The 22496-nt window shown below is 36.6% G+C and overlaps 1 protein-coding gene across 4 annotated transcripts in view; it reads left to right on the top strand.

The window, feature by feature from the left end:
• Nucleotides 1–22496, top strand: part of DENND1B (DENN domain containing 1B) — a 174519-nt gene that overhangs the window by 6000 nt on the left and 146023 nt on the right. Inside the window, exon 1 of one of the 4 annotated variants that reach the window (XM_068952101.1) lies at nt 20824–20917. The exons of the other annotated variants lie outside the window; for them this stretch is intronic. Within the exon in view, the coding sequence (XP_068808202.1) occupies nt 20833–20917 (85 nt within the window). The 5' untranslated portion in view covers nt 20824–20832. Of the gene's footprint in view, nt 1–20823; nt 20918–22496 lie in introns of those variants that run through there. 4 annotated transcript variants of the gene reach the window in all.

Here is a 22496-nt window from a genome sequence, read left to right as displayed (position 1 = left end):
TGGGCTTAGTTGCTGTTCACCCATGAGATGACTTTGTGCAGACGGGTCTATTTAAGGGGTAGGGTGGTTGAGTGCACAGAGGAGAGGTAAAACTGTGGGTCATCAGAGTGCTGATAGTATTTGAGTCTGTTTCATATGACCAGCAATGGGTTTACAGGTGTTTCAGCAGGACTTTTATGAGTCCACAAAAAAGGATAAAATTACAGGTTCCTTTTTATCAATAACATTGTGCTTACTGAATATTCCAGTTACTATCCTTCTGTACTTGGTGAACCACGTGGGATTAATTTCTTTCATAAAATTTCTAATTCAGATAGCAAACACTTTTCAGTAAAGGCTTGACATCATTTACATGTGATATTATGAGCACAGTAATGCATCAAATTAATGTATCTGAATGTTAAACTTATTTAAAGGAAATCACGAGGGATGCAAGTATGTTGTCTTCACTGCCACTTTAGAAACTGAGCACAAGGCTTGTCGTGCTAAACAGGGAGCTTTCAAGGTTGGTTTATTATAAGGCCTAACAAATTTGACAGTTACCCTGTATTGTAGGTCTAGCCTTTAAATAGATTTTCATGCTAGGATAATCTTTTGAATATATCATAGTTGAAAACGTGGCCCATTCACCTGTTTCTTTGCTCATGCCCCTTTCTTTCTTATGAAAGAGATTTGTGTTTAAATAGGGGCTTTCTCCCTCGCATCCCATCTGCTCCTTGTGCTTGATCCTGAAGCTGTGTCAGGGTTGAATTTGTGACATCACTGTCATCAGTGTTGCCGTGGAAATATCACAGCCGCAAAATTATGATCTCCCTGCACGAGTGAGCAGCAGGAGAAGCTGAGTTAGGGGAGGGGAAGACCTTAATATGACCCATGTATCTTTAAGCTTTTTCTTTTCAAGCTTTGCTGTAGTGTGTGTTCTCTTGCATTTTAATTGCCTTTTGCCAGTGTATAACAGTTCTAACAAATAAAACCTGGGGTAGTCTTACTGCATATGTGACTACTGATAACCTGACGTTTTTATTAGGATGATGTACTCTGACAACAGTTTTAAATGATGAAAAATATTACTGTTAAAATGCTAAAATTTTGCCATTAGTATGCTTTTGAAAAAGTATTTTTAGGCTACTCCTAAAATGTAGCATAGCTCTCAAGAAATGTTAGTTTTTCAGATCTGACAATGTTCTAGGACTCTTGGCTACAAATGATCAGAAATACATGTAATGCAGCATGGTTTGTTTTATGATATTCAATCAACTAATTTATTTACACTATTATTTTCTACTCGGTGTAGAAATTTAATAGGTTTCCTGTAGGAGAATACTCTGATAGAATAGTAATTTATCGTTTCTTATATGGTAGCTCCTGAACTTAATATTTTTTGTTGTTACTGTTGACCTTTTTTCTTGTTTGTTTGAGTTATGTTAAGAAAAACTTCTCTTTATTAGAGGGGCTCAATGTTTACTACTGGCACAGAACAGAATACAGTTGCGCTGATTTAGAATGTACTGCATACCATATTTTTGGAGAAACTGGTACTTTCAACAGTATACATGTGAGATTTTTATCCTGAGTTACATTTCAGCTGTATTTAATTAGGCAATTGAGAGTTAGGTAGAAAAACTTTTGAGTTTCTTCAAAAGGGGGAAAAAACCCCAAACTTTAGTATAAAGGCAGGTTTTAGGCAATGTCAAAACTTCTAGTCCTTTGCAGCATGGTCAGAATTGTAAGTATCAATTTAACTGGGTGTATTGAAATATAGTAACCAATTAGTGTGACAGCTTTTTGTCCGAAAACTCGTAAGACAATTCTTTCAAAACTTTGGACTGAATTAACTTCTATTCAATGTAGTTTGATAAGTGATCAAGAGACCAGCGCTAAACAATTCTAAGGTTTGCAGTGTGAATGGCATGCTGTAATAAAAAGATTTTATACTACCTCTTGGGCAGTTGGAGGTTTCAGTATTTCTTTGCTTTACCTCTTATTGAAGAAAGAAACAAAAGAAACAGCAAGAGTGTTTGCCCATTTTAGTATTTTTGGCTGACATTCTGAATTAAATTTTCACTTGCAGAACCCACGGACAACATGGAACCTGATATTGATGTGACAGGAACTGTTGTGTTATTTTAAAGAGTAGAGTTGCCCTTCAGGTTTAGGGTAAAATGATCCAAGTTTTCTGATCCTCAAGCTGAATTGTACTTTGTAAATGTGGGAAGTAATGCTCTTTTGCAGTCTTCCTAAGTGTGCAGTCTTGCATAAGCCTGTCGGTTTAAGCTTGTAGGAGAGCTGCAACTAAAATAAGTTTGCTCTTCTCCTGGAACTTCCCTGTCTCTTAAGTGTTAAACCGCATCGGGCAGTGTCATACTTGAGTCTAGAAATAGTCTGACCAAAGCAGTCTCTTTTTTTTTTTTTTTTTCCTGTCCACATCCTTTCATCATGAAAAGTAAACTGAAAGTCTCTGGAGAGCTATTGTTTCTGAATTCTTCCACAGGACATGTCCAAAATAATGTTGCTGCTGAAATCTTCATGAGGAGATTGTGTATATCTATCTACACACACACACTGTATGTACACGTATGAATTTTTAAATCTTAGTTAAATGTGCAAAGATAAAGTTGATCATTTAAATTCATTTTATAAAGTGTATTCCCTATATCCATTTTATTAAAACTGTCAGAGGCCAAACACAAAGGCCAGTGCAAATATAGCAGCCACAAGCTGAAAGGCAATGTGTAACAACTTCTGTGAGCATAAGACCTTATCTTCAGCAGTTTTGTTCATGATTTCCCAAGACGATGATGACTCGGATGGGTTTCAGTTTGTGTAGGTAAGAGAACACTGTTTGCACCACCTTAATTTTCTTTGATTATATGACATATGAAAAACAACAGAAAGACTTCCAGGCTAGAAGCGGCTCCACTGAGTGTGCTGTTGGATCCAGGGAATTAAACCACTCAATATTTTGGTTTGGATCTAGGACAACTTTAGTCCTGACTGAAGCTGTTCAAGTTCTACTTGAAAAACCCTTTCAAAATAGCAGTTTTCAAAAAATGAATGGTTGTTTGAACTAATCTTGGGGTTTAGTTGCTTTGCCTCTGTTCTCTCCTTAAATGCAAGAAAGCTCTTGGGCTAGCTCTGTGGTTTTTGGAGAAGATGTTTTAATAGTAGTCACTGAATTGCTTGCATAACTCCTGTAGCTTACCTTGCCTGTGCCAGAATGATAATAAATTTATAAAGGCTTTTTCTTTAAAGATTCTTCCTAATATTAGATTTTAAGGGAAAAACTGTGGAAAATCTATTTAATCTTATGTTGGTGGATACTTTAAGGATTATGGTAATTAAGTCCAGGAATTGAGCCAGAAACTCATATTTTTTTTGCATGAAGTTTGGTATTACCTACAAGGTACTAATAATACAGGTATTATTCCAGAGAGGTCCCAATTCTGAAAAAGAGTTTAGCACAGTTGGTATTTTCTGTCCGTAGGTAACTTGTCTGGCTCTGGTAGGATCTTGCTCAAAAGTCTTCCAAAGCTGCTTTCAGGATTGTGGTTAGAGCATGCACTATTTTTTGGTGTTGTGTTCTGTTTGTTTTCTTCTCTATAGAGAGCTGTTTATTAACCACAAGCTTTCTGAGCCTGTGGGTGTAACGTGCTGATCAGATAACTCTTTTCCTCTGCTGTTTTTTTGCAGAGCATCACTTGAGCCTGATTAAAAAGATAATCTATCAGTGTAATACATGAAGAAGTCTGCAATATTTTTGTTTTAAGAGTAATTAAAACTGTTGGTGTAATCTTAATTTGTATTGTAAGCCTTTTTCACTCTTAAGTTTAACTGGAAGGATGCTTAATAAATATTGGCCTACACAAGTTAGGTTTCTCTAGCTTTTTAAAGCTCATTATGGTCGTAAGACGACTATGAAGAGCAACTGTACATTATTATGAACTAGATAGATATGAAACTTGTAAGAAAGTTTATTTGTACATTTTTCTAGTCTTAACTATAGTATTACCACATTAGACTTTTTTTTTTTACACTAATAAAAAGTTAAAGATACTTCCAAACTTGTATGATGTCTGAAGTGTCATTTCAGAACATCTGATTGTAGTTTTAGATGCTATAATGGATAACTCTTTGGCGATATTTAAAAAAATACAGGAAGCTATTTTTCTTTAGTCTTCTGGTGTTTCATGAAGCCCCCACCCCCAACTCATAATATTTTGGTTCTTAGGTTAGTGCTACTTCCCAGTGAGGATTTGTTACAATTTTTGCTGTTGAAGTTTTCAAATAGTGGTACCTAACAGGCCTGGGAGAGGATATTTAATCTAGGCTGGTTTCTTTATAGGATTCTTGTTTGATTAGGAGCAGAATATTTCATAGGCCTTTGTTCAGGATTAGGTAGATGTTTTGAAGGCAAAAGCAGGTAGTGTCTGAGATTGTGTTTCATTTTTGTCCTCTTTGACTAAACGAAGCAATATAGGCCATATGGAACATGGTTGAAGTGCTGTCATATACAAGCACCAAACATACCTATAAGTTCTTCATAAACTATAATCTTTTTTATAGCTTTAAAACAACCCTTCAGTTGTATTTAAATTTATGCTTTCATTTTAATCAAATGTATTTCATTTAGTTGGAAAGCTATTCAGGGTATGAACAATGTTTTCCTGTATGTTTGGACTGGAACTAGCAAAGAGTGGGTGTTGCAGAATTATGAACAACAAAAACAGTTAAGGCAACTACGAATTTGCATTTAAAATAAAGATTGACGTTTTAATACCTTTTCCTTTCATTCTCCAGAGATTGAGAGATGGAGGATTAGTTATTCCAGCTTTCAGCTTCTCTTCACAAATGCAAAAATGCAGGGGAAAATATTGCTGCATTTCAGTGCCTCAATTCCTGTAGAGTTTTTCTTCAACCTACAGAGATTCTTGGATGTATGTGTAATAAGGAGGTGGGTGCAGATATGTGTGTATAGGAGGGGGAAGGGTGAGAGCTGCTGGAGAAATAGGTCAAGGAAGCTCTTTCTGCTATCTCCCTGGCATTCTTCACCTAGGAGAAGAGTCCTGGTGGGAAGGGTTGACGCTGCTCCCTGCAGCCAGAGGATACAGCCTTGGGAGGAGTGGCAGGCCCTGCTCTGCCCCAGAGATTCCAGCTGTGGTGTATGTGACGGCAGGCTGTCTGATATCAGTGTTGGTAGAGATGAATTATACCCCTGCAGACATGTGCCTAACTGTTGTGTTTTTTTTTTTTTTAAATGTAATGCTGTATGCCACCTTCAGCAGTGTGATTGGTTTTTGGGCAGTGGAATTAAAAGGAAAAAGTCTGAGGTAACTAATGCAGATATTAATTCACTATAAAAAGAGCTTTGCATAGAATTCTGTAGAATTCTGTATTAGTATTAATATAACTAAATATAAGCTGAAAATAACATTGTATTATGTAAGGCAGTCAGTCAGTATCAAACTTGTAGTTCCTCTTCTTTTTTTCAAATGTAATTTTAGTTTCATTTTACTACTTAACTATTGGAGATGGCTGCCTGGGGGATTGTTTGCAGGCTTTTAAATTTCTTGCATTCAGAAGTGTTAAGAGTTTGCATATTTTTCTAAGCTGATGTCAGCATGCTTCTGCCCTCCCACACACCGAACAGCCCGCCTTAAACAAAAGTTTATCGTTCTTTACGGAGATATGTTATGCTGATAGCTCTCTTCATATGCAGTTTAAAACTTTCCTTTCATGTAAGGAGGATTTAAAATCTGCTTAAAAGATCTAAAAAGTGCTTAAACTTTTGAGTGTTTTTTTTTTTTGCAAGCCATAAGACACTTGTTTCTCTAGTACTGACTTGAAAAGGTAGAAGGTTTCTTTTCTGATTAACAGCAATATTCTTAATATATTCTCCTTTGCTTACTGGTGATACTGTCTGTGAGTGCAGTAGATGTGCTCATCATGAAACTCTGTTGAGATAGATGCCTTAGTTTGTAAATAAACTAAAACATAACCCTTCTCTTTGTAGCTCTGCTTATATAAACTGCTCATGGAAGGTTTAAAAACAAAAAAACCCGCGAAGGCGAAATAACTTTTCCCAGTAAGGTGGTGTTGATATTTCTTAAATTAGTTTTATATCCTAAGAGCAGTTTGTGCACAGCTCTGCTTCACAATCACTGTGTTAAGAATCTGTTGTTTTTTTTTGTAGAAGGCTGACTTGTGATAGCTCTAGGATTCGGTTAAAAACAGGTATCGGTTTGCAAATGCTAAGACGGGAGATCTTAAGTGACTGACAGATGAAATACTAAAATAACTTAAATGCTAGCTAACGTCTTATATTTGCCTCTGACAACTTTCCATGTAAAGTATTTTGGAACTCTAACTCTACATTGATAACTGAGTATTTGGGTGGACTGAGACTTCTCATATTTTGTAATTCTGGTTTAGAAGAAAAGAGTAAAATTTAATATTGAACTGTATGTGGAAAGGAGAAGAGAAAAAGCAGAAGTGGTGAGAGAAAAAAGGCCTGAACAAGATTCTGGGTGTGATGTCTGTCCTTCCTGAGCTGTGAAAGCCAAGCCAGCAGTTTACAGTCGTACTGTTGTCTTTTGTAAAACTCTTCTTAATGCCTATTTGAGTGGTACTGTCCAGGTATTAAATCCTAACTTAGAAATAAAGTTTGAACAACACCCTTCAATTATAACATTTATTTAAGATTTCTAAGGTTGGATCTGGATCTGATTTCCTTCCAGATTTGGATAGGTATTGAAACGTAGATTTAAAAAGCTGAAGTTACAAACCTGTGTCTGAACATAGCATACTGGTTAGGGTTTTTGTGTTTACTTGGGATGTATTTTTACAGACTTCTCTAGTTAATGCTGAGTTGTAAGCAGCACAGAGGCATAATCATCATAACCGAGATATTTTGCTGTAGATATAACTGTTTACCATTGCATTTTTCCTTAAACTCAAAATGGGGAAGAATGACATAAAGAATGATTAATACTTCTGCTTGTGTTCTAATAGAGAATGGGAAATTCCTTTTCATCTGACTTTAGATGTTGTTTACATCAAAGTTTTTTTTATTTGCTATACTAGTTAAACCTGTGTTAGAACATATCTAAATATTGTAAAATTACAGTGCCGTTATAGGTAGTGTCAGACTTGCTTTTGGGAAGAGGCAGTTCTTTTGCTCTGCTGTATGACAAGCTAAATGCAAAAATGTGCTGTCTGTTTGCATTTGAATACTGGATGCTAAAGTCTGAAGTTGCTTAGTTGCGTTGTAGGAGTAGACTTGTACTTGACACAGAGAAACTGAGATTATAGCTGTCATAAAGCACAGCAACGCTTCCCTCAGGAGCTGGAAAGGAAAGCGTAACGTTTTAAGACTGCTACCTCCACAAATAGAGCAGCATTGCTGAAGAGATAACATTCTTTATTTCCTAAGGCTAAAATGCAATATAGTGAGCAAATATAAATTACTCTTTTATGTTATAGTGAACATATTTATATTCTAAGTAAACTTAAAAATAAGAAAAAGTACCAGGATAGAGATAAAAGACAATGATTCTATGGCGGTTATAAACTTACTTGGAGTCTGTAAGGAGTCTGTAATCAGTTTGAAATAATGGAGTGAAACCACCGTACCTTTAGAGAGAAAAGAGGGAAATAGTTACTGTGACTTATTCTTGCTAGTAAGGGCTGATCATTCATGCGTTCCTTTCCTGTCCTTTGGACATAATTTGGCTCCTAAAATGTGGACATGTGTTTGCCTTTTATTGTTTGTTTTTGCTTCAACTAGCTTACGCAGATAGAATCAGCATGTGAGATGAACATTGTTCCTGCTTCTGGTAGGACTGGAATCTTGTCGTTACCTGGCAGGTTTGTTAAGCTCGTACAGTCATGGTTAAACTCACGGCTGGTTTTGGACCTGGCAGGGGATATTTCTCACCCAGGTCAGATGAGCAGGGACTGGTGGGATTTTCATGCCATCCAGTGTAGCATGGGATGGTGTTTCATCCCGTAGCATGAATTTGAAGTGTGTTTTGTTTTATTTTGTTTTTTGCCTGTTTTTTTTTTTTTTTGTTAAGAAATGTATTGTCAATCCAGGAATCTGCGACACGGGTGATGCCTTTACTGTCTCCTGCCATCTTCCTATGGCACAGTGCAGCAATGGCTTTTGAACTTCTAGGGCACTTCTAGAGTGTTGTAATAGCCTTCTGGCTTATGTGAAGCTCTGGATGTGTATTATTTGAGGAAATGAATTCAATAATTTAGCTGGTGCCTTCCAATTTTCTGTCCAAGTAGTAAAAAGTTATCTCTTAAGAAGAAATGAAATACTCAGAGCCCTCTCAGTTGCTTTAAGGCATAGCACATCTGGACATAGATTAAGTTTTCATTTTGTGTAACAAAACACTGTCTAACGAGCACAATTACGATAGATTGGTATCATGCAGTTATTTATGGAACTGAAAATAGTTCATTGGTATCATGACACAACGTGAAATTCTGAAAAACTTTGTGTCCAGGAAAGAGTTTTGCTAGTAAGTGTATTCTAGGTATCTTCTCCCTAGTAAGGTGCTGCCACATAAGAAGAACATTAGCTCCCTAGTGGCAGATGAATTGCTTGCTTCTTCAGCTGAAATTAATGAACTTTTCCTGTCATGTCACAGGTAACTGCCATGGGAAAATTGATTGTATGACAGGATACATAAAGCCTTCTGTCACCACAAACTTAATTTTGTAAGGTTCTGAGCATTCAGTTGCTGATTCAGTCATGATTTTTACATTGGTGCATCTGAGTACACCCATTCTAGTATATGGGATCGTGTATGTCCCATGCGACAGAAGTGCATGCTTACGTCTGCTCTTGCTTGGAGTCAGAGCCCTGTAGCACCTTGCATGATGAAGTCTAGAAATACTCACACAAATACTCAATTGAAAAACAGAATTCTCTTTCTTAGTCCTGACATGATATGCTGCATTTTGCATAAAATAATTTGAAATATATTCTCTTGCGTTCTGGTTATTATGTTAGAAATCAATGCTATGAAACTACTAGACAAAAAAATGCTTGAGGTAATGGCTTCTGCGTGCCTGGCTGAAAACATATGTTGCTGGCTTGGAAACATTTCTCACTGAGAATACAAAATATTAATTAAAGTCTGCCTTAAATTCTGTGGCTACTAGCAGTGGTGACTGTCTTCCTCTTAAATAAACATTTTTGTGTGACATAGCTAAATGCTAAAGGACCTAGCAAGCTACTTCATCTTTCATAAAACTTGCCAGGCCCCACAGTCCTCAGAGGAAATTTGTATTGTGTATTCAACAGTGAACAAAACAGAAATCCATTCAGCTCCGGTTATTTGGGATAATGATGAAGGGAAGGACAACCCAGATAAAACAATAATAGTAATAAAAATCAAGTAAACTAAACTCATAACACTCAGTTAAGGTGAAATAGGGAAAGAAAGGTCAGTGTTATTTGTGTTGATTGTGGAACGCAGAGCTCTCTGAGCCAGTAACTCCGTGAGGATAGGCAAAGCCCAAGTACGTACTCTGTAAGTGACTGGAGAACATGCTTTATCTACTTGTATGTGATCCACTTTGTGGATTTTAAATGGATGAGAATGATCTGAATCTGCAGTGCTTTGAAGCTCTACAAAGAGAAGAGGTGATACTTTGCTTCCAACCCCAAATTACTTCAGTGCAATCTGTAACTCGACTGACTTTCAGCCTTAAAAAGGAACTAAAGGGTGGCTCTACCTTGAAAAAACAGTGGTGTTCTGGATTTTTTTTAGAAATTTTTTGGAAATAGCATTTGCTCTCTCAGAATCGCTTTGTGTGGCTTCTTCTACTCAGGTGTCTTGGTTGATGATTTCTTTCTGTGATTGCTTGACTCTTGTAAATAGAAAAATATTCTATATGGTAATCTGTGGAAACGAAGATGTTTTGGTATATGACGTTTTGTTCAAATAGAAGTAGTTTTTTGACTTTCTGGTTTTACAGTGGCTGTACTCAATAAGCTATCCTAGTTTTAAAAAGCTCAATACTCCATTTAAAGGGAGACTAATTTATTCAGGATTAAAAAAAACTGCGTGTGCAGTCACTTAAGTAAATCATGACCTGGAATTATAGTGATCTCTGTGTTCAAGAGATAACATCTTCATTAATGACTTTAGTAATGTGGAATCTCAATGAATTTGAGTTAGGACTTTTTGAGACACTCCTTAAGATTGTACTTTAACATGGTTATACAATCTACGTAAAGTAAACTCACGCTCTTAATATATGCAGTTCTGACTCCCTGCGGAGACCATAAACTGGACTATGTACAGAGCCAAATCGGAATTGCTCACCTTATGTCTTAAAAATGTAATGACATTTTATAAGCTGGGAAAAGGGTGGTGTTTGTTTGCTTCATGTCTCATCGTGTGCGCTCCTCATTATATCTTAATATAATCAAAAGGAAAGTTGAAACAGACATATATGACTAGGGTTCTCCTGAGATTCCGCTTAATGATGGTACTGCTCCTCTATATGTTACTTGTAGAAATTATTCATCTAAGCATGACCAGTATGTTTTAGTTTTCACCATTCAGTGAGCAAGAATTTGATAGGACAGAAAGTGTCAGACCAGCGTAAACAGTAGTTGTAAACAAAGTGATATTTTTGAAGTGTTTTATGTGCAATGGGACCAAAAGGACTTTGGTATATTTTGTTTTATTTTTTTAGCCTTGCATTAAGTTCATGTTGCTCAAAATTTATGAATATGTAGAACAACATATAGTACTCTCAGCCTAATCTGAGATAAATGGTGAAGTTTACAGGAGGCGACACAGTGCCTTCCCATTGATAGATTATATATATATATACATATATATATATTTTTTTTTCCTCCAGAAAATTTCCCCAGTATTTTTATGAAGTCCTAGCAGTATATATTCCAATGATCTATTTCATGGGAATATTAAAAGTCATTTCATATGTGGAAAGAAAAGAAGAAATAATAGGTTAACACACAGTATATACTAAATTAACATTCCTGTAACAGGACAAAACTGATCCATTATTATAAAATAATACATCTTAGAAACCAGAGGAACCATATTTGAAATATAAATCAATGGTTCCAAAGTTCCAATAGTCACACTTTGTTCCCAAAGATTTCTAGAGATTATTTTGTATAACTCTGCAGTGTGTCAATTAGACATACCAGAGCAAAGTGAGTATTGCAAATATGCATGGTTAGGCAGAGAGCCAGATTTTATTCGCAGATCTGCTTTGAACAGCAACAGCTGTGAGAGATGGATTTGAAATCAATAATTTCGATTTCGTTTGGTTCTTCTAAAAAGAATATTTACTATATAGCAATGATGGAACATGGTGATTTGTTGAGGTACACCAAACGGCCCTTTGAATCCAGAATTCTCAGACATCCTAATTTCTTTTCAAATAAAATATACGGGCAGTAAAACAGTAATGCTCTTTCATATACAGCCATGTCAGAAGTTATGGACATCCAGTGTAATGCATAGGTGTATGGATAAAATCTGCTTTATGTATAATAAACTGCAATCTTCAGCTCTGGGAAAGAGTTCCTGTGCTTGGAAAACTGATCACATATACTAAAGACATGATGGTACATAACACAGTATAACACAGAGAACCCACCACAGCTGGTTTTGATGGTAGTAAGTCAACAAGGAAATGAGTTTTATAAACAATAGACTAAATATCCTCCTAGGTTATGGAATTAGATGGTTCAGGAATTACTAATAGGATACGAAATCATTCAGTCCTGAAATATGTTTACAGAGCTCCTCTGATTATTATTGTTTTTTTCTTTTGAGTGTCCTGTTATTATCCAAGCTTCCTCCTCTGCATGTGTAAGATTTACGTTTTTGTTTGCCTTAGCAACGCTAGGGGAAAAAGATGAAAACAACACATGAGGGCCAGCCTTAATCCTAGATCTGTGTTGGACTTTGCGGATGGTGAGCCTCAGCTGCACTGAAAAAAAATGGCTGCACAAACGTAAAATACATACCATGTTAACAGAAAGTACATGCACCAGAGGCCCCAGAAGGGGAGTGAATAACCAGGGATCACATTGTTGAGGCCTGTGCGATGATTGTTGTGGGCCAAATAAACAATTTACTGCTAATGAACTTCTATTTGTCGATTTCTTAAAAAAACAAAAACCCTGCCTTCTCTAAACAGTATTTTTCCAGGAAATAGATGCTTGAAGTTGGAAATGAATGACTAATACTGAGCGCAGTGCGTTTCTTGGTAGTAGTTTCCTGATGCTGTTGATAAACTTTACTCTATTCTGTTCTATAATCTGTCTTTCCACAGTTAGCTAACAGAAAGCAGAAGTTAACTGCCATGGTTACTGCATGAGTAAGGGATGAGGGGATGAGTACTCTTCAGACTGTCACAGATAAAATGATACATGTATACTGGCCCTTGTTACTGGAAATAAAGACATGAATACGTTACAGAGAATATATACTTTTTGGTTGTAGAATTTATATTAGTCATAGAATTCTTTTCACAGTTAACATTTTTTCTTCTTTATTAGAATGATCCCTCAGTGATTTTACTGTTATTTGAAAAAATGGGAGTTTTCAACTTGGTTTTAAATGGATTTTTTTTTAGGTGTGAACTTTCCCTCTCCCTGGAGTAAATGTTTTTGAAATGTCATTATTAGAATGTCCTAAAATGACTTAAGTGTATATGCTTATTCATTCGTGACTAAACCTTAGATAGCAATATAACCTTAATAAGCGGTGTATTTATCTGTAGTTAAGCAGCTTTTTATGAAATCCCCTTCAAGCAGGAACCAATGTGGGTGAGATGTAAGCTTAAGCAGCAGTTTCACCTGCAATAGTCTGAGCTTGCTGGGTAAGTCAGAGGAGAAAATTTACTGTATAAGCTTTCTGGCAAACTTAAGCAGTAGACAGCCTTTTAATTTAATTAAAATTTAATTAAAACAAATAATCATCTCTTAAATGATTGTGGCATGAAATATATATCTATAGACCAGGTCATGTCTGTGAACTTCTTAAAATACCCATTCTTCTGCACCAAAGTGTATAGAATAAAGATCACTGCTGAAGTGCATTAGTTCAGCATGAGCTGTTGCCCACCTGTGAGCCTCTGCAGAGGATGTCCCAGCTGCTGCAAATGACGTGGCTGCTCCTGGAGCATACAAACAGCAGTTTGGAAGGGGCTCTGAAGCTGAGGGGTATGGGTGAGCTGAACTAGAAACTGAACTTTTCCTCTTCTTGGAAGAGGCAATATTATATTGGAGAGCTAGCTCTTCTATTTTTAAAGTTGAAAAGCCCTCTCTCTTTTTTTTAGAATTTACTTTTGTGACAGTGTCTACACGATATTTTGCACAAAGAAGCGAGTTTGTTGTGTCTGCACTCTTGAGTAGACAAAGCTGTGCAAAAAAAAGATGTACTTTTCAGCAGAGTAATTAGCTGATTTTTAGTAGCATTTTGTGTTTATACAGCTCTGGTTAGCAGGAGGCAATGGCAACTTGTGTCTACATGGAAAAATATCGTACTGATGAACTTGTACTCTGAAATTAACATGTTTATTTTGACTTCTGTGAAATTAACGTCACTTTCTGTTCCCAGGATATAGTTCTTCAGCACTATGAAAGAGAGTCTCATGGGCATGCATTTATAGTCTCCGAATCAGAGCTCGCTGATGTCTGGCCTGTTTAGAACATAGAGCTTATGTCTATATGGACCTGTTCGTCAGTGTGTTTGTGTGTCATAAATTAGAGCTTACCGTCTGGCTGACTCTGCAGGTAGGCCTGTGTAACCACGAAATGATGTGGTCCTCCAGTAGTGGCTGACTGATATGTGTATTCAGTAGCAGAGATGATCAGGTAGCATGTTTCTATGCTGATGCTTTCTGTAGTTTAGTGATACAACAGGATAAAACAGGAAGGTAAGCTGAAGTGTTGCTTGTGCATTGCAAGGAAAAATGGTAAAAAGAGATGAAGGCAGAATTGTTTCAAGATATTCATAATTTAGGGACATAGTAAACTAATGATCAAAAACATATGCAAATTTATCTGTAGCTCGTCAAATATATCCTTAGTTACTTATTGCCTTTTCACCTAATATTCACTCCTCGAGGAAGAGTGCTTGTGAGAACAGTACACGCTCTTTCTGTTTTTACCGATATGTGTTTGTATCCATCACCAGGAAAGACCTGTGATATGGCACCTCTTTCTTTTGACCTTCTTTGTAGTAGGGTAAACTGAAAGGACTCCTATCACCTCATACTGCAGTCCTAGTTTTCCTTTGTTTCTCTTAACCAAAGATTGCCCTGTATAAGAAAGCTGGCCAAGTGAACCTGGTAGACTTCTGCAACTCTCAGCCCCTCATAGCTACGTCTGCAGTATGGAATGGAATTGGAAACATGGAAAGAAATTCCAGTGAGTGGTGTCTGATTTGGGAGAGGAGACAGACTAAGGTTACACAGATCTGCCGCAATACGCTTCATTTCCTGGGTTTTAGATGGGAGGACATTGCTGAATTCTGTGTCTTCAAAGGGATGAAGATACCATACAGATGCATTAATTTTGAACTAACATTTTTTTAAATATATATATATATAATATATATTTTATATATAGAGAGAGTAAATGCTAAATTGTAAATGTGCTTTGAGCTATGAAATAGTAGGTCAAGTTGAAACTGTTGTCACATTCATAATAGGTTTGTAGCGTTTCAGAGCGTCTGATAATCACTTGTATTAAAATCAGGTCAGTATTTTTTATATAAAATATAAGTCATAAATGGATGCATATTTTAAAGAACTGTTAATGGTGAGTCTGCTATGCTTGTTCTTCATTATCAAAGCCTTCTTGCATATTTAGCAAAGAAATAGCAAGCATTAAAGTGCAGTTGTTTAAAGTGACTGTATTTGTTTTGCTTTTGAAATGAAACTTACTGATATATTCACTTATGCTTCATTAAAACTTTTTTGGGGAAAAATCAACCTGTTTGTAGTTAGAATTTTCCTAAGTAGATTTCAAATATTACTGGGGAATTCTATTGAGATAACTTTTTCCTTTTTAAGTCTAGTTCCGGGGTTTTGGGGCGCTTAAATTCATGCAGTGTAGCACAGCTTAGAGAATTACGGCATTGTAAATTTAGAACTGTAACTCCCATTTTTTGAAGCAATTCAGAGGTTGTACCTGAGATTAAAATGATTAAAGAGACCACCAAAAGAGATGGTAGGTGACTAATTCTTGGTGGTGTGTGTTTTTTTTTTTTTTTCTTTTTTAAAGAAAGGTTTTAGGTGTGAGAAAGTAAAATACACATACATGTATATTTGGTGCTTCTAGGATGGTGCATATTGTTTTTCAGTCCTGATTTACAAGCATCTGATATCAACCATGTAAACAGTTATACAATTTAGTGTAATTTTGTCTCTAAATATAAGCAAGAACAAAATAGTGAAACAATAGCATTTAGTTGGAGTAGAAGACAAAGTAGGTCAGCCAAATTGGTCCTTATTCTGCACAGAATTATTCTTACAAATGTATTTTTAAGTTTTTGGTTTATAACTTTCTATGAGGATGTTTTTTGTAACACATCAGAAATGAAGTTTCATTGTTTTTGCTCAGTAACTTAATGACTTGTCTCCTTACCATCATGCAGTTGGTTCTATGTTTCGTGGGTTTTTTTTTTTTTTTCATTTTTGGGTTTAATTTTGGGGATGGGTAAATGTGGGAGGAAATTTTGACTGAGGCTTTTTGTTAAAGAGATATGTAGTTTGAGGAACAACAAAAATCTATTCTTAACTCTTCAAACATGCATTTCTAATTTATCTGTAAACACTTCTGTGCAGAAGGAAGATGTTGCTCTGCATCCTCAAAGCTAGTAAGGATTTATTTTTTTCGTTACAGATCAGTTACCCGTGCATTCCTTGTTCTTTAATATATACATGTTCCGTCTTTGAGTGCACGTGTCCAGAATGCAGGCCAAAAGTTTCTCAATGTTGCTAAAAGACTGGTTAATATAACCAGCTGAAGTTTGCCACAACAGATGTTGCAATTTAGTGTTCTCGTGATACTGGCCAGCATGACCTGAATCTGAGTGAATTATCTAGCACTTTTTTTTTGGAGACATACTGAACTGTCTTCCAGAATAGGCAGTTTAAAATAGGTGTGATATTGCATTAATAAGCTCAGTATGTAGTCTTTGAAAATGAGACTGCCTACTTGGAAAAAACCACCTATATCCCCAGTCGGAGTCATGAATTCTTTCCTGCTCTGTATGCAGCTTCTTACTTATGAGGGTCAGAAACTGAACTGTTACACATTGACAGGGGTCTCCGAACCTGACAGGCCGTTCCTTTTGTCAGAAAATTGTTTTGTCGCTTCTCAGTTTTGATAAAACAGTCCATGTGCGTAGGGAAACGTTAGAAGGAATTGCCCCAAGTGATCAGCTCTTTTCTATTGTTTTCAGGATAAGTCTCCTGTGTTCTTACATACTTTTGTTTCTTAGTGAGCAAAACACTTGGAGAATGTGTCAAAATACTAGTTCTAGTCACCTTCCCCAATAGCTATAGCTGATACGCGTTTGGAAAAGTATGGCAGAGAAGAAAAATTGGAAAAGTTTTGCATGGATTTACTCCTCTGCCTGTGTGTAACAGCTGGTGGTATTAGAAGTAAAAGGAACATACTTTGTGTCTCAGCTCTCCTTAACCCGGGCAGTTTTAAGCTTTGGGTTGCTGGAAGCTAGAGCTGTGTACCTTTCTCTTTTCCTAGGTATAAATACTTTGATGTAAATACCAATGATCAGATGTTCAGGAACTGTCTGGTTTGGAAGTTGGTTAAAACTGTCAGGTTTCTAATGGCCAACAGCGACTGACTGGGTTTATCTTCTACAAATGAATAGTTTTGAACCCCATTCATACTCCTGGCTTCCACAACATTCTGCCAGTCACTGCTGTAACTGAATTAGAGAGTTTGTGAAAAGTATTTCCTTTTGTTTATTTTAAACCTGCTACTGATAACTTACTTGGATTATAGGTTTTGTATTACGAGACGCCGAGAGCAATTACTTCCTTTTCACCTTCACTTGTACTATTGGTGGTGATCTTTATATACTTATATTCCCCCCCAGATGCCTCTTCTCTAGACTGAGTGTAATCTGTTTAATCTTACCATGAGTAGATGCTTTTCCATATCTGTGATTCCTTTGTTATTCTTCTCTCAACCTTTTTATATTACATGCTTTTTGGGGAGAGAGTTGTCAGAACTGCATAATGATGCTAAATGTGAGGTTAGAGAAGAGACTATAAGGGTAAACCAAAACTGTCTTCAGTATAGGAAGAAGAATTTCTGATTTTTACTTTTAGTCACAGGAAGAATTTCAGCAAGTTCTAAATTTAAAGTCTATCACTCTAATATTAGTTTTTCTCTCAGTAACCTTCTTTCTAGTAACCTTTCTCTCAGTAACCTTCTACTTCTAGTAAAAGTAGTAATGGGTTATAAGAAAACTAATCCATTTCTGTTATACTCTCAGGTTAATGCTTGGGATTTGTTCCTTCGCAGACAATGTTTCTCTTCAGATTTTATGTCTATCTGAAATCAATTTGCATAATTCCTCTCAGAGCAGCTTACTTGTGTGTGAAAATGTGCATCTTGTTGAATCACACAGATAGATATCTATAAATATGCAAGTTCTTCAGTACTGTGAACAGGATTATAGTATTAGATCCTCTGTTGTTTTGCGGCAGTTACCTTGCTTCAGGGGGTTAAGGCTCCTGCGTAGTACTACTGAGCTTCAGGGGAAAAAAAAGCACGTTAAATTCAAAATTTCAAAATAACCTAAGTTGTCGGTTGAGAAATCTATCTTGTAATTACTGATATGGTCAAACTATCTAAAAGTAAATCATACCCTGATATATGGAGTTGAGCAGTCGTTGCTATCTTGCACTGAAAAATTATGCCAGTGTGCTGTGTACACTGAGCAGAAGGCATGTCTAATCCATGATGCGGAAGGCAACCATTTTCCTTTTCTTTCCAATTTAATTATGGTAAATGCCTCTTTATTACCATTTGCTTTCATCTGTCCTGGAGATTAGTGGTAATACAGTGGGGTGTGTGTATGGTGACACCAGGTAAAAGTAGTTCAGTACAAGCCGGAGGGTGTTTGTACTCTTCTTTTAATGCAGAAGGCATTACTACTGGTGAGTGCAGAGTAGAATATATGTCTTTTTGATAAGTGGTCCAATGCTCAGTCTTGGAAAAGATCATAACTCCTAAAACGTGTCAAAGGCTGACCTGTTTTTTTTGTATAGCTCGAAGTATTAGCAGCTGTGGCACCTAGCTGTCGCTAGGTATGACAGCAGCTATCCTTACTTACTTACTTGTTTTATTGTATTGTATCTTTGGAGCGTTACAGAGAACACTAAAACACTCAGGCTTCTTGAATATGACTCTCCTGCATGGCATAGGGAGACAGTGGCATGTGCCTGATACTTGATACTCTATGAAGACAGTTAAGCCTGTTCTCTTCCTCCTTCATAAATCCAGCCTTTTCTTCCTGTTGAAAGAATCATGGTTACAGGTATTCCTATCTGATGGTTTTGCAGTTACTGTAGCTTTTTGTTTTCAGGATCTAGAGTCCTTGTGCTTTCCATATACTGCTGCCATGACCAGGCCCTATGGGGTAGATGTGATTTTTTTTTTTTTTTTTTCTATCACAGCAAAGAGTTTTATGTTTTCTTGTTTCATCACAAAACACACTTTAAAAAAAAAAAAAAAGCACAAACAGAAAGCAAGCACCCCCTCTCCTCCTGACATCCTATGCCAAATGGTAAGCGTTTTGCCTCTGATTTTGAGGTACTGACACTTCACTTGTTTCAAAATAGCTTTTGGTGAAATAGATGCATGTTCTCAGCTCTGGCTTATTCTCCCAGAAAAGCCTAGGGAGCTCTATCCAAGATACAAATTCGAGAGAGATTAGACAAGCTCCACTAAGCTGTCGGTTTAATAGATTTTTTTTTTTTTAAATTTGTTACTGTTCATTATATAGCTACTTGATACCATTTTATTATTCCAGTGATACTGAACATGGAACAGGAATTAAAGTTGAGGTGGTACCAGGATTCTTACATTATGTACCATGTGCCACATCCATGTTTTCATTGTACTTTCCCAGAAGTTGTTTTTTTCCACTTGTGATGTCTGCACAAAAAGTAACTGAGGTTGTAAAGTTTTGCTATGTGTAGTGTGTAAATCTTTCTAGATCTTAACTATTCTGAAGCTATTGAATGTATTAGAATGAGTAGGTGCTTGTATGTTAATGGTGCTATGAAAGGCCAAATACTAATCACTGTACTGCTCTTTTGAAGCCAAAGAAAACTAATAAATACTAAATAAAAATTAAAATCCTAGTATCTTGTAAATCCAAAACTAAAAAGAGGTTCTACATAGGTTTGTAAAAACGATCCCGAGGGGGAGTTGACTGAAAGTCTGACCAGTGGCTTTTCCAGAAACATCAGCATTCTTTCCCTTCTTCTACCACCTGCAAACATCTATTTATCTACAATTATAAATCCTTTCCAGGCATTCACAGTATCATATACATATTCAAACATTAACACTATTCAGATGTAGGGTTTTTTCCGGCGTGCTTTCGGATCTTTTTTCTCAATATGGAAGAATATATCCCTATTAATGTCAGTCCACTTCAGAAAACTTGATTGCCTTTGCCTATTATCTGTGCTATTGAAATACAACAGAGTTACAAAGAAACAAAATATAAATCCCCCCCCTTTTTTTATTGTAACTTTATGGATGCTCCTTTCCTGCCCATAGTTCCCCATGAGGACAAATGATGCTGAGCGTTAACACATGTTGTTCCATATAGCAAGCATTAATTATTTCTCTTACCTTACTTTTGTTATTTTAGTTGCTGAAGATAATTGAGATAGTGGATAGTACTGATGCAATGTTTTTGGCTAAGTCTAGAAGATACACTTCTTTTCCTTATGTTTTAAGCTTTATCTTAGCGTGTTCTTACTGAATATAAAAATTAGGCTCTCTGTAGATTTCCAAAATGCTAGGTGTTTGAGTATAATTTAATAATCTGTGTATTATTTTAAAGACACATACAAGCAATGTCTGCTTGCTAATAAAATGCATTTACTGACCCATGAGTGAATTGATCCCTATGACTATTTAAAGCTTAGGGCTCTAAAAGTTTTTCTTATCTTTATGTTAAACAATGGAAAGTTTTACCGTATGTTCAAATAACGTCTTCATCAGGTTCGCAACAGGATACCATAGTTAATTTTCAGTTGAGTGCTTTACAGGATTTTCTTTTAGCTGGCTGGCTGGGTGAAAGTCTAGACACTGAGAGACGAGGCGTTAGAGGGGCCTCACAATATAGTTATTGTGAATGGTAAGTAGGAGCAGCTTCCTCTGATGTACGGACTCCATGCCCAAACCAGTAGTACAAAGGCATAGCTTTTGTTCAAGGGGATCGGGGCTAATCCGAATGCTGCACACTGTGAAAAACCTTTTATAGAAAGAGGGAAAGACTTGCCTTGAAGGTGAGAGGTCAGCAGTTTAACCTCTGACCATAAAATAAGAGACTAGTGAAGAATGGGATGAACAAGGGGGAAAAATACTTCAAGTATTCCATTCTTTGTTTATCAAAAATGGGTCAAGCAAATGAGTGTCAGGAATGGTTACATGAGTTCTAATAGGACATAAGTGGTTCTGAAGATGTGCACTAACTTAGTTGCATATTGGTAAAGAATTTTGAAGTTCGTATAACTCTCTTTTCTCAGATGCTTTGTAAAGAGATGCCAAATAAAAACGTAACCTTTCAGCAGCCCTTAAACCCGTGTGTCCTGGTTACTTTGCTCTCCCCCCTCCTGCCCAGATCAGGTAATTTTTTTTTTTTTTTTTAAATCTTCCATTGTGTAAGTTAACATCACTTTAGCATTTGGCCTTTTAACTTTTTCCACTGTTTCTGGGTTGTTTTTTGAGGTTCATAAAATAGCATAACAGTTGTGTACAACATGCAGTGAGATAGGTCTCTTTAGTTAATAACATGGATCTTTGGGTGGTCGGTTCTATTGTACAGCAGCAGGGGAGAGTTGTTTCCAATCTTTGTGCAGAGGGAATATGGAGGCTTTCCTCTCTGATCTCATTTTGGTATTATCGGTGTTAGGAATTTAGTCACAATCCAATTAGAAATGATGGAAGTTATGTTAGCTAATAGTTAAGCCTTCCATACTCTCTAGTCTACCAGTTTAGGCTAATTGGTTACGCTACTCTTTAGTCAGGCTGGCATAAGATACCGGTAGCGATTAATATACTTTGGTGCATTAAAGTTCCCTGCCTGGAATACAATCGTTTCTTGTGCTTCACTACGTTCAAGCCATAAGAAGCACGACTTTCCTCCTGTCCTGTCTCTCCCAGCATGCAAAAAAGCAAAGAAGACATAATGCCTTGCTTATGCACTTTTATACTTCACTGGCCATAGATGTGTTTTATATATGAGGTGAATTCCTCTTCCTGCTTCACACAAAGGGATTAAAGCTAGGCTTTGTTGTTGACCTTCTTCACATGTCACGTCTTCAAACATTTGCTTATGACCTGGACAGCTTTAGGTCCCTTGCATTAAAACAAGTGATCAATAACCGCTAGCGTTCCTCAGCCAGCCAGTAACAAGACTTCTCAGCACTCAATGAAATGTATTTTGGTACATGCTTGATTTTACTTGGAGTTGGACATAGCGCAACCCCAGACTTTGTGCTTCCTCTGACCCTCAGCCAAGCTTAATCCCTTGCTTCTCAATTTCATAGGCATCCATCTTTCTTCTGTTTAATTAAAACAGGGGTAAACTTCTCAGAAAAGTACTGCTAAGTATACTTCCATGATCTGGCACATCTTCAAATGTGGAAGAAGAGTCTTTATCCTCTTCATGTTCCTTAGAAATCCTTTTGGGGTCATGGGTACGAAAATACAGTCAGTAACTTTTCACTAAAGAGCAAAGAGCTTGTCAGAAATGCAGAGTTATTCAAGGGATCATCTTTAAATGAACGAATCAGAACTCTAGTTCTTGGCTGGACATACCTTTGCAAGTGATTCCTGTAGTTATTAAGTAAAAGTGAAATGAATAACCTATTATTCTCTGCTATTTGTCCTGCTACTGATGGGTTAGTCTGTAACTGGTGTTCAGTGGGCTGCCTACTGTGTGAATTGTTGTGACCTTTTAGGCTTTCCAAATTTAATGGAATAAAATGATGTTCTCAACCAAAACGCCACTTCTGCCCTTAGGGAAGCGTCAGAAGTTAGAAGCTTTATGTGTTTTAGGGTAGGTGACCCTACAGTATTTCTCATTTGAATTTGGGAAATAGGAGATACATATTTCTCCTGTAATTATTTTTTCTGGAATTGTTAAAAGCAGTCTAAGCTTCTTAGGTTGGTTCACCTTATGCAAGATGACTGATTTTATCAA

The sequence above is a fragment of the Struthio camelus genome, chromosome 8 (assembly GCF_040807025.1).
Source record: "Struthio camelus isolate bStrCam1 chromosome 8, bStrCam1.hap1, whole genome shotgun sequence".
Lineage (NCBI taxonomy): Eukaryota > Metazoa > Chordata > Aves > Struthioniformes > Struthionidae > Struthio > Struthio camelus.
The sequence above is the reverse complement of the archived record's forward strand: the minus strand, read 5'-3'. Positions and strand labels throughout refer to the sequence as shown.